Genomic DNA, 13,278 nt, shown 5'->3' on the forward strand with positions numbered 1-13,278 from the left:
TGCTCATCAAAGTGTTAATATAGAGCGTCTATTTCGCGCTATAATATTATTGCTGTAACTAAATGAATATACTGTAATGTTTATTTTTTTTTTAAATTATACTCTTTGTTATATGATTTATATTTAGTTTATTATTTTTAAAATTTTTTTGCGAATAGATGGCGCTGCATGTAGATACATCAAATCCAATGTAAAAAGAAATTAATAGATATATGAAAACGCAATCAGTATTTTGGAGTGGGATTATAACGTTATCAAAGTTAGAAAGAAGTATGCTAAAGTAACTGCTCAGTTTCGTAAGAATTGGTCAAAAGGCGTAGGAGTGTACTATACATCAAACAAACAAACAAACAATCATTCTCATTTATATATATAGACAAAAATAATTAAAATATTATTAATCTTTGACACTTTATAAGATAAAAAAATATATATATATGTCTAAATACTGCATAGAATACCTGTCTGTCTATTTCATATATATCAATATATTTTCTATTTCTAAACCCTTTGATCAATTCGAATAAAATTTTTTGCTTGTTTTCTACAACCTTGGAGAAAATAGTCTACCATCCAACCCGTCCTCCATGTGATCTTATCCACTTGACACTTTCTGCTCATTTAAATTCAATACATTAGTATATAAGTAAGCATTCATAATAATTAATCAAGGTGCCATGCGATCCACCAATCATATTCTTAGTGAACTTTTCAAGTGGATTTGGCACTTTACCGAAATAACGCCTTTAATTTGAGCTTGCCTAAATTAACCAAACTTATAATTTTAATGTTTGTTCTTATTATTTTTCGTTCGAATAACTCTGTGAATATCAGTCCCTATAATATATAAATAATTTTTATCTGAAATTATTTAATATTTTAAAACATTTCTAAACACAAAGAACAGTTTTAATAAGAAAGTTTGTTATCAGATGTCGGAAAAAAAGAAAACTTTAAAACAAGTCCAGTTATTAACTTTAAAGACGAAGATGTCGTCCTTGAATAAATAATATTAACTTGAGAGCAAGTTATTTATTACTTTCAATCGATGAATAATCATGAATCTCATTCTATAAAAGGATTCGTGTCAATACATAAGATCAAATTAAAAATTTAACCTATTAAAAACTTTGAATATGTATTTTGTAGGTTTCATTTTCATCGTTTGCCTTTCTTTGTACCAAGTTAATAGCTTAGGAACAAAATTATATTCGAGTTGTCCAAAGAGTGTGTTAGATCGATATTGTGGTAAGGAATTTTTAAAAATATTTTAAATATAAAATTTTAATTATTATATAAACATATATAAAAAGAATTATAGTGCTTGTAAAACGATTAAAATTATTTACACTTAAATAGTTTTAAACGACAGAATATCACCACCCGCTTGTGCAAGAGGGCTTGGCGTTTACAGAGTAAAAATAAATTATTGCATTATTTTAATATTATATTAATTTATTTTAATAATGAGTTTTTGAAAATAATTTATTTTAAAATATTTTCAGGGTCTTGAGCTATTTGACAATTGTTATAATGCAATTGTTGAGACGGGAAAACTACTGTCCACAGACGAGAAATTAGAGAAAGTTTGTTTCCTGAATCATGATGTAAGTCCACGTTTTATTAAGAAATAATATATTCAGAATTATATATAACTTCCTAATCTAGAATTTCATTCTGAATGATAAAATTAAGTGAAAACTAACGGTTACGATGTTATGACTACAAATTTTCCTTATTTTATTAATTGTTTTAAAATTAATAACAATTTTATTAAAAACTGCATCGTAACAGTAAACTACAACCAATATAACAGTATGTTAACATATTACTGTTTCAATTATTACGAAATTGGTAACTTGTTTAGTAACGTTGACAGAGTATAGGACTCAAAGAATTATGTTTAGCAGCTTTTATAAGCTATTTAGAAAGTTAAGAAGCAGTTCAAACTGAACCGTAAACAAACCAACTTATATATTTCAAAATTTCAATGATAAGAATGAAGCCAGGGGAACGACTTTTATTTTTGACTTATAACTTATGAGTTTTGTGATGCAATTCTAATAGAACTGTTTCTATTTTATGCTAGATAGATAATAAGCATAATTAACTTTTATAAAAGATAACAATTTGATTAGATGTACGATAATATAACTTTTTAGTCATATCATCGTAACCTTTCGTTTAATCTATTTTGTTTCTCACGCTCTAAATTTGTAGTGTCAATTTAAACAATTTTAAAAATATAATTAAAATTATCTGTGAAAGTAATTCTTAAATTATCTGTAGCATTCTATACATATGTTATAAAAACAATGTATTAATTTTATATAATTCTTGTTTAAAATATANAATTATTACGGAATTTGTAATTTGTAACTTTTTACGAAATGTAACATGTTTTGTAACGTCGATAAAGTATAGGACTGGAAAATTATATTTGGCAACTTTTATAAGCTATTTAGAAAGTTAAGAAGCAGTTCAAACTGAATCGAAAACAAACCAACTTCTTATAAAGATACTTCAAAATTTCAGCAATAAGAGTGAAGCCAAGTAGAATGACTTTTATTTTTGACTGTATAACTTAAGAGTTTTGTGATGCAATTCTAATAGAACTGTTTCTGTTTTATGTTAGATAGATAATAAGCATAATTAACTTTTACAAAAAAATAACAATTTGATAAACAATAGTAACGTTTACGTTTAATCTACAGTAGAGCATCGATTATCCGACTCAATTGGGGACTCAGGTTGGTCGAATAACTGAAAAAATCGGATAACCGAAAAGAAGGAAAAAAATATATTATTAGTATAGTATATTAGTATATCCCATATAATTAGTATATCGCTGTTAACCAACTTCGCGTTGAATTTTCATCTATGTTAAGCCTAACAATTTTTTTAAAAAATAATAATCGTCGCTATTGTATCGTTAAAAATTATTTTTAAATTATTTTATTGCTCACGAAACAAACAACCACTCATAATTAGAAAATTAAGTCTCGTTTAAATATTGGCCTCNCAACTTATATATTTCAAAATTTCAATGATAAGAATGAAGCCAGGGGAACGACTTTTATTTTTGACTTATAACTTATGAGTTTTGTGATGCAATTCTAATAGAACTGTTTCTATTTTATGCTAGATAGATAATAAGCATAATTAACTTTTATAAAAGATAACAATTTGATTAGATGTACGATAATATAACTTTTTAGTCATATCATCGTAACCTTTCGTTTAATCTATTTTGTTTCTCACGCTCTAAATTTGTAGTGTCAATTTAAACAATTTTAAAAATATAATTAAAATTATCTGTGAAAGTAATTCTTAAATTATCTGTAGCATTCTATACATATGTTATAAAAACAATGTATTAATTTTATATAATTCTTGTTTAAAATATATATTATTTTTAAAAACACTGTAATTGTTTCAGGAATACATCGGCATTTCTAATTGTTGTGAATATGCATTTAAAATGGATTTGAAAAGAGAAGGAAGAGCATACAATGCTGCTGACGTAAGTGTACTTAAACGTGTATTTTTTGCATGAAAATTATCTTTCTCTTCTTATGGATTATTACAAATAAAGATGAAATATGCTTTTCCTGAATAATTTATCATAACAGGATTAATTGTAATTTATCCAATTTTGCTTAATATCTGTCATTAAAACTCGCAAAGTAAGGAATTCATTTAACATGCTAATACTGAACGTTTTATATCAATTAATTAGCATTTAATGAATAAATGTTAAAAAAAACAATAGCTAAAAATTTTCTAGTACAATAAGATCCCGCTTAACGGGGGGATACGTTCCTAGACGACAAAAATGACGAGGTCATTTTAACACAGAGTAAATAGGGTAAGGAGAACACGCGACCAAAAATAAACAGATTTTACTTTAATTTTGAGTTATTTTTTATATTAATTTGCATAATAATGTAAGTTAAACAAGTAAAACGGCAAGGCCGTGTTTGGGACAAGACTATGTCTCGGAGACTCACTACTAAGCGGAATCACTTTGAAGCTCAAGGCAGGTCTCATTCTCATTCTCCTATCTTCTTTGATATCGCTGCTTTTGGGCGCGATCGTTCAAACTTCGCCGGCCACGACCACGAGGTTGTCCACGATGCATTTTCGATGAAATTAACCTATCCAATTTAGAAATTTCTCCCTGTTGTGTGTCGGTCCGGGTTGAATTTTTGTCGATGCGTAACGAAAATTTCCTGTTTTTGAAAAAACAATCGTGGCTATTGTATCGTCCGAAATTATTTTTTATTTTGCACAAACAATATACAGTTTAACCCGATTATAACGTTGTCGGATCTAACGACAACCCTAATATAACGTAAAATTTTTATCGGTCGCACGATTTTACTATACTAGATAATGTTAAAAAAGCCACTTGTAACGACATGAAACCGTTTTAATGTCATATTTGAAGCACTCCCAAATTTACAAAATTAGATTACAAATTTATTTAACATAGAAGAAATTACGTATTCGGTCCTAAGGCCAGGGTTCACTTCTTAGAATGACTGTGGGTAGTACTCTCCCCACCTGACTTCGGTGGAGTGAGGTGGCTGTTTTGCCTGTTTGTAGAAGAGGGTCGCCATTTTGGATTTTATTTTGACTCGGTTCTCGGTCCCCTGACTACCTACGAGTCTGGATCTTTTTATGTGCCAAACATTTGGGCACCTAATGCTCTGTGCCAAATATCAACGCTCGACATACTCTGTACTCCTTCATACCTCTATGCTGGTAACATAAAACGGCAGTACGATTTTATAAACAAGACATAGTCTTGTCAATAACACATAAACATATGCACACAGAAATGTAAAGTTCATTTTTTTGTGACGAATGTCCTGGCTATTCTGAAATTCTTGATTTTTTTGCAATGAGGTTGTGTAGTGTCATTTGTTGCGTTTTTTTTTCTTTCGTTAAGCAAATGTCGGTAGTAGAAGATCGCATCCAAAACGCCTCGTCTTGCTTTTGCCCTCCTTCCAAAATCTGGATCATTCGCCACAATTTGATCAACGATTTCGGTTATCGTTACCAAACTTTTACTAAGGAAATCTGTAGAGAAATTCTTTGGGTTCTTCGTTTTCAGAATCATCATTTTCCAGTTCTACATGACTTCCTTGTTCTGCCAGTTTTTGAAGGTCGTCGTTGGTAAGGCTCTCACCAGAAACATGCAGTAACTCCTCAATATAGGCCTACTGCTCGTCTACATCTAGTCTTGCTTTATCGTTAGATTGACCAAATTGTCATCCTAACGATATAGCGATAGGCTCTTCTCGTTGAGAATTCTTGGATACCTTCAGCCATAACTTCTTCCAAACTTCTTTCATGCATTCATCAGTTAATTCTTGCCAAGCGAATCGATATTGCCTATGGCATCCATGTTATAGTTTTTCCAAAATTGCACCAAACAATCATAGGTTTAAGCAAAGTACAGCGCTACAACGAATTGCTATCTTTTGCTGATTGGTTAGTGTTTGGGAATAATCGTATTATATATGAATAAATGAAATGTTCGGATAATTTAAATCAGCGTAAATTTTGAGCTTTTTTTAGGCTTCGAGCAGACCACCTTATATCGAATCAGCGTTAATCGAGGTAGCGTTAAGCAGGGTCTTACTGTATTTCTGTCTGCAGTAAACCAATCAAACAAAATATGTAATAAAATATTTTTATTCGAACATATATCGAAGTTATAATTTAAAAATTATTGAACAAATACATTAAAAATCAAAAAAATTAAACTGAAAATAAGCATTGTAATATATAATTAAAAATTTAAAAATTTCATATCTATATTTTATTTTTCGATCGAGGAAGAAAAATTGCTAATTATTTAAAATTTCATAACTATAAAATCTAGAAGAATCAAAAATTTTATGATTGCTTAAGTTAATAACACAATCAACTTTAATATTAGAAATGCAATTTACATTTATCATTTGATGATAATTTGTCAATAATTAAGCAACACAATTTTACTTTACAAATGGATTAATTTATTTACTGATTTCTCCTCATCTGTTATAATTTTCAAATCTCTTAATTTTTCTCGTTCCATATTTTATCATAAGTTAGTCCTTTGAGTTAAGTTCTGGAGGAGAAATGTAAAAAGTCATGCCGTGAATTTCATTTACATCTAATCATTTTTACATTTTCAGCATTGTATAGGCACTCAAGAAAAAAACGAGGACAAGGTAAATGGAATTTTAAAGCATAAATTGTTTTAAATTATTTTTTTCCTTCGCTGCAATTCCTTCTCGTATTTTCTATTAAACGTTTTAAAACTACTATGTTATACAGTAGAGTCTCGAAAACTCGGCACTCGATAACCCGGCAGTCCGGATAACTCGGCCACACCCTTGCAGGGCAAAAAAATCCTTAGTTAATTAATTTTCATTATAGACATCTTTATGCCTCATAAAGTATTTTTCTGAGGTCTGTCTTATCAGGTAAATTACTGTACACAGTGTATTCATTAATTTTTGTTTTCATGTAGTAAAGGTTCTATGCCTTCATAAAGGACGTACTTTTCCTTTGTTTAAGGGTATTTGGGCAGTTTATTCTCTGTTGTATTCTCAAGTAAACAATACACACAAGTACAGTACAGTATTTTCTGAGGAAACACTCGTACTTATTTTTTTTAACCCCATTCCCGATAACCCGGCATTTTCACAAACTCGGCCACCCTTNCTTTTGTTTTCACTGGACTAATTGCAAATTTTCTTTTTTACAGAATGAAGAGGTTGGTGCGGTTTTGGAAGCGGTTCCGGCGGAGGAAGGCGATGGCGCCGGAGGGAGGGGGTTCCTCGAACGGCGCGGAACGAGTCTGTCGGACTCGGCGCTCGAAGAGACGTTGGAGGAACGGGGCTCGACGAGCCAGAGGTAGCGGGTGAAGAAGACCTTCCCCAAGTGCGCGTGGCGTGGCATCCTCCCGGACTCGGGATTATGCCACGCTACACTCTCGGTCCGACGCACTTGGCCAAGGTCTTCGGGGGTCATCCTGCCACAGGCCTTGCTGTGGAAGATGTAGAAAGTGACGGCTCGTCCGAGTCGACATTTTCTGGTTGGTCGCGTTCTGCCTGTTCGTCTGCCACGGCGACGCTACTGCCTCGCCGAAGTCGGAACGAGGAGGAATCGGAGGAGAGAGCCGCCCGACTCTCGGAACCGTGGTTTCTGTGGTTTTGTTCCCTTCGGACGGCTGCGGATCCCTCGGCCTAGGCGGTGATCCTCTTCGATTTTCCCCTTCACCCGGATGCGACATTCTTATTGGATTAACACTTTCAACCGGACTCGACACCTTTTCTTAATGAAAATATATTATTTATAAAAATGATTTTTTTTAAATGGCAGCTTATTTTTTAGAATTATATATTATTCCTAGCAGATGAGCCCGGCGTTGCTCGAGCAAAAAAATAACACCAGAAAAAATTAAATAATTAAAAGCTAATGGCTTTCTTTCTCCAGTAACACATCACATAAAGAACAGTTGATTTACATATATTTTATTAAAGGAAATGCATTTCGGGTCTTAATGACCCCTCTTCAGTCCTTAGAATGGTTGATTGTTGGTTACAATTGACATTAAAGGGTAACTGACTGGGTAGGTAATTTACCAGGGTGGCTGAAATATTCCGAACATCTTTAAGTACACGGTTGCACTTGCATTCTGCAAGTGAAACCGTGTACTTAAAGATGTTCGGACAACTGTTACAACTGTTGTATCTATATGGGAGGGTAGGATAGTTTCACCAAATGGGAGCCATCTGGAGGTGGGGCGGGATGTAATCANTTGATTTATGTATATTTTATTAAAGAAAATGCATTTCGGGTCTTAATGACCTCTCTTCAGTCCTTAGACTTTATAAAAGAAAAAGAGATAGATATGGGTTACATTAAACAGAATAGTACATATAGGCTAATATTTTAACAAAAATTTTTTGACATGGTTGATTGTTGGTTACAATTGACATTAGAGAGTATGTTGGGCAATTGGCTTGGTAATCAGTTTACTAGGGTTGCATCAGAGTTCTGATCATCTTCGATTATGCGGTTACATTTGTAGAATGAAGTTGTATCTATATGGGAGGGCAGTGTAGGTTAACCAGATGGGGGTCATCTGGGGGAGGGCGGGATGGAATCACATGTGGATACTACCTGTTAGAGAGGAGGGGTTTCCAGATGTCACTAATGGTTAGATCGTCATTTAAGTTCATTTTATAGCCTAAGTTTTTATTTTCGTGATTTCAAGTTGTTCATATAATTTCCTTTTCATACTATTTTTTTCTATTTTAAGTATTTTTAGATTATTAAGTGAGATCTCACGACCTTTACTAATGTAATGTATGGCTACGGCAAAATTAGTGTAATTAAATTTAATAGCACGTGAATGTTCTTTTAGTCTTATTTTTCTTCCAGTTTTCTTTTAGTCTTATTTAGTCTTCCAGTTTCACCTATGTATTGGTAATCCAGTTGCAGGCTATTCTATTTATGACGTTATTTTGTTGCATTATGTCAATATTTTCAAAAATATTTTACTTAGTTATTAGTAATTTTTTTGATATTATTAGTAAATAGAGGGGCTAGAGTTATGTTATGTGATTTTAATAGTTTTTTTAATTTTTCGAAAATTGTGGAGATGTAAGTTTTTTATAAGTCATTTGAGTTGGTATTATATTTTTGGGGGTTGCAGTAGGGTTAGTTTGGTAAGCCAGTTTTCTAGTATCTTATTTGGATAGTCATTTAGTTGAAAGACTTTATAAATGTGGGCTATTTCTTTAGTTTGTTCAAGGTAATTGCTTGTACGTGTTTTAATTTTGGAGATATACATGTTAAAAATATTTTTCTTAATATAGCCTACATAGATTTACTGTACTGGAATAATAGTACACTTTTTAAAACTTAAGCTGTTATGAGACCTTTGGACTGTGATGTCTAAAAATGGTAAATTGTTATTATATTCAAGTTCTAAATCAAAAGTTATGTTGGTTACTATATTATTGGCACTGTTAAAAATGGTTTGAGGGTTGGTTAAAATAGCGTCATAAATTGTGAAGCAGTCATCTGCATATCTATTATTCTGCCTCTGAGGTTTCTAATAATATGATCTATTTTTATAATACATAATTCAGCTAGTTTAGGATCTATACATGAACCCATAAAGATACCGGTATATTGTCTAAAAATTTTTTTATTACAAGTAAAACAACTATTATTTAGAGCAAACTGAACCAGTTGAATTACCCAATTATCACAATTTAGATTAGTTAATGTACTAATTATAAAACTTTTACGTATAGATGGATATATATTTTTAATGTCTAGGCTTAACATTCTGCTGTTAGCATTAATATTGAGTTTTTAGAGATTGCTAATGAATTTTTTTCAGTATTTTTAATGCTATAATCAGAATTGTGATATTGATTTAATTTATTCTTAAGGAATTTTTCAAGATTGTATAACTCGTAAAATTTAATATCTACTAATGGTCTCTTCCTTGTGTGATGTGCTACGGAAGAAAGAAAGCTCTCGCTTTTAATTCTTTAAAGTCTACAAAAAACCAGTAACGGAAACCTAATTAAATATTTATTACAGTTTAGCTTTCGGTCTTCTTGGAGAAAATATGAAATTACGTTCATATTTTTCGCTATACACGCTATACACTTAAAATTTTATTCATTTTATGTGAATTTACAAATCGATCTGATTGAGATTTGGGCCTTAGTAACTGTCTAGTTTGCCTTGGTTGCACCTAAGCGAAACTAGACTAGTCCTAGTAAGGATTTAAATTTTTCGTACTTGAAATATGGAAAAACGAATCAAATCAATGAAAATACAAAAGAGAAAAATTAAATGAAAATATAATAATTTGTAGCATTTTTCAGAATAAAAATGGAGCAGATGTGCTGGATCTCGAATTCATAGTATTTCGCAGCCATAACTAAGCAATGAAAATTCATATTACTTGTTACATGACATTGTGTTACTTTTTTGAGTTTTTTATAATTATCAAATTTCTTGCAATAATATCGGACATTTCAAATTCATTATAACAATTTTACATACAATTTTCTAAAATATAGTTTATATATGTCATGTTATGTATTCCACTTCGCAATGAACATAGAATTATATATCCTTCGCGTGTGAAGAATAATGAACATAGACTCCATCGCTAAACCCGATATAATATAGCTAATCACCAAACGTATGCCGTAAATCCATCGGGCTAGTTTTAAGGCTAATTACTAGTAATTAGCCTTAAAACTAGCCCGATGGATTTACGGCATACGTTTGGTGATTAGCTATATTATATCGGGTTTAGCGATGGAGTCTATGTTCATTATTCTTCACACGCGAAGGATATATAATTCTATGTTCATTGCGAAGTGGAATACATAACATGACATATATAAACTATATTTTAGAAAATTGTATGTAAAATTGTTATAATGAATTTGAAATGTCCGATATTATTGCAAGAAATTTGATAATTATAAAAAACTCAAAAAAGTAACACAATGTCATGTAACAAGTAATATGAATTTTCATTGCTTAGTTATGGCTGCGAAATACTATGAATTCGAGATCCAGCACATCTGCTCCATTCTTATTCTGAAAAATGCTACAAATTATTATATTTTCATTTAATTTTTCTCTTTTGTATTTTCATTGATTTGATTCGTTTTTCCATATTTCAAGTACGAAAAATTTAAATCCTTACTAGGACTAGTCTAGTTTCGCTTAGGTGCAACCAAGGCAAACTAGACAGTTACTAAGGCCCAAATCTCAATCAGATCGATTTGTAAATTCACATAANTATGAAAATAATTTAACTTTAATGTTTTCTTATATTTATAATTATAAGCTATTCCAATGAAATGTTTATTCTCGTAATTATTTCTACTTAATAATTTCCTTATTTGATATCTAAATTATTCAATTTTTTCATTTAAATTTAATTACAGCTTTAATAATTTGTTTTCTAATTTTCATATCCTACGTTTCATAATGACATTTTTTTCTGAATTTAGTTTTAACGTATTAGGAGCAGTCTCCTCCATTAAAAAGCACTTTAGATCAGTGTTTCTCAAACTTTTCGTTCACGTGATCTAATATATTTGTAATGGTCCCGCGATCCAAATTGTTATAATATAAAATTTTTTAAAAACATGGTGAATAGGAGTCACTATATATTAAATTACAAAATAAAATTATTCACTTGTGTGAATTGTAACATCGAGTGCATTTCCATTAAGAGCAGTTCGGGCGAATTTCGATTTGTAACAAATAATTTGCTTCAATTTCTGTTTTTGTTATTGAAATTTAACTATTAAAAAAAATGCAAGACTGGCGATTGTAAACAAAATGGACTGTTTCAAAATTATTCGGGAATCTATTTTACTTTGAAAAATATTTTTTAAGTTTTGAAAGTTTTTTCTTTTTCATAAACTTCATGAACTCTTTTTTAAAATGCACTTTACCGAATGTGTCAATATTTTGCCAATTTTATTTTGTATATATGCAAATAAAAAAAATTCATTAAAAGTTATTTATTGATTCACTTGTGCTAAAATTCAAAAAAAGTTATTTATTTGTTGTAATTTATTACTCCACGTGGCCAGCTCGTCCTGGTGAGATGCGCACCTATAATAGAACTCCCCGTATTCAGGGAATGGAACCGCTTGGTCACTGGTGGGCCTTCTATTGATATTTCTTGATATGGCACTATCATGTGGATGAGGAGTGTTGAAATTCTAGCTATCTTTTCTCTGTAAACCTTACAAGTTTGAAATTTTCAAATAATGTATTCCGCCATTAAAAATGAAATATCTTCAGTGTATAATATTCGTATACGAGATTATCTGGAATTTAAAACATTTAAGTTCATTTCAAATTAATTCATCTTAAAAATGCGTAACAAAATTGTGAGAAGCCGGGGGAGTTAGAGAGTAATGCTCTAAACCAGGCATGACCAACATACGGCCCGCGGGCCAGATCCGGCCCGTCTAATGAATTTATGTGGCCCGCGATCAATCTTCCAATATTAGCTACTGAAGTCCGAATAGCTCGATGAAAAATTTTGACGTCTAAAAAAAAAAAAACAAAAGTTAACAACTCACCGTGCGTTTAGAGTTAACACTCTATTACAAATCTCGTAGGTACAGTACAGCATAGAATGCTGATAAAGCATGATAATGTGAAAAATGTATCTGTAATTTCTATATACAATTCAGTCTCTACGCGTGACATTACAATGAGATCTCGCACCACCTCAGAATCTTCTTAGGGCAGCCTCTGGTTCGTCCCGTAGAAAAAGTTTTCTTTCCAATTCGGCCTGGGGACAAAAACTGTTGGCCACCCCTGCTCTAAACCCTTTTCCCGACGTTTGGAACGCCAGTGGAATCACATGCACGACGTTCTAAACGCCATTGTAAAACTTCTAGGCTTACAGGAAGGCGGAGCTGAACGTCCGACGTATACGTTTTTGCGTCGAAAACGTCGGCTGCAACCTCTCTATAATGTTTTCACTTAACTCCTGGATTTCACAAAATATTTTGAAAGTTGAAAATATAAGTCAGTTGATGTAAATTATAAAATTTACAAATCGCAATATTATTCAGTAGTTGACAAAATAAATTTTTAAAATTCGGAAAGTTTGTTTTATTCAAATTATGCTAATGGTCGAATCATGAAATAAAAACAAAAATAAATTATATTTATTTGAAAAAGTTTATTTCGAATAAATAAAATCAGAATAGATAGTTTTTAAGTTTGTATAAAATAATAAAATTATAAATATTAATACTTTACAATACAGGACTTTTTCAGAGAAACAAAAAAATTTTCAAAATACAAACACAGAAAGTCTTTTAAAGACTTTAAAGACTTAAATAATATTATAATATGACTTTAAAGTAATAAAGTTATATTATAAAAAACATTATAACTAATAAATATATTTTAAAAATTAAAATTGAGAGACGTTTTGTGCTTTATTATTAAAATCATATTCAATTTCCAATATGTAATAATAAAACTATATAAAATACACCACGATAATAAGAATACCGTATTTACTCGCATATAGGACGAGGTGTGACTTCAAAAGATCAAAACAAATAAAAATTAGATTTATTAATACAGTTCTAATTTTATTTCGTTTAATCACAGATATAACATCAAATGCTCGTAAATGAACACACTCTACCACAAAAATTACTGGCATTTTAAACTTTACGAAAAAAT

At 30.8% G+C, this 13,278-nt stretch overlaps 1 protein-coding gene across 1 annotated transcript; it reads left to right on the plus strand.

Moving 5' to 3' along the window:
• Positions 1–1,130: 1,130 nt before the first annotated feature.
• LOC111633739 lies at positions 1,131–6,919 on the plus strand. The gene is made up of 5 exons (XM_023378348.1): positions 1,131–1,248; positions 1,360–1,415; positions 1,506–1,607; positions 3,440–3,523; positions 6,767–6,919. Exons 1-5 carry the CDS (start codon positions 1,137–1,139, stop codon positions 6,917–6,919), a joined length of 507 nt encoding a protein of 168 aa, XP_023234116.1. The 5' UTR covers positions 1,131–1,136.
• The last annotated feature ends 6,359 nt before the right edge of the window (positions 6,920–13,278 follow it).

This window comes from Centruroides sculpturatus, unplaced genomic scaffold, assembly GCF_000671375.1.
Source record: "Centruroides sculpturatus isolate CEXI.00-Female unplaced genomic scaffold, Cexi_2.0 scaffold796, whole genome shotgun sequence".
NCBI classification, from domain to species: domain Eukaryota; kingdom Metazoa; phylum Arthropoda; class Arachnida; order Scorpiones; family Buthidae; genus Centruroides; species Centruroides sculpturatus.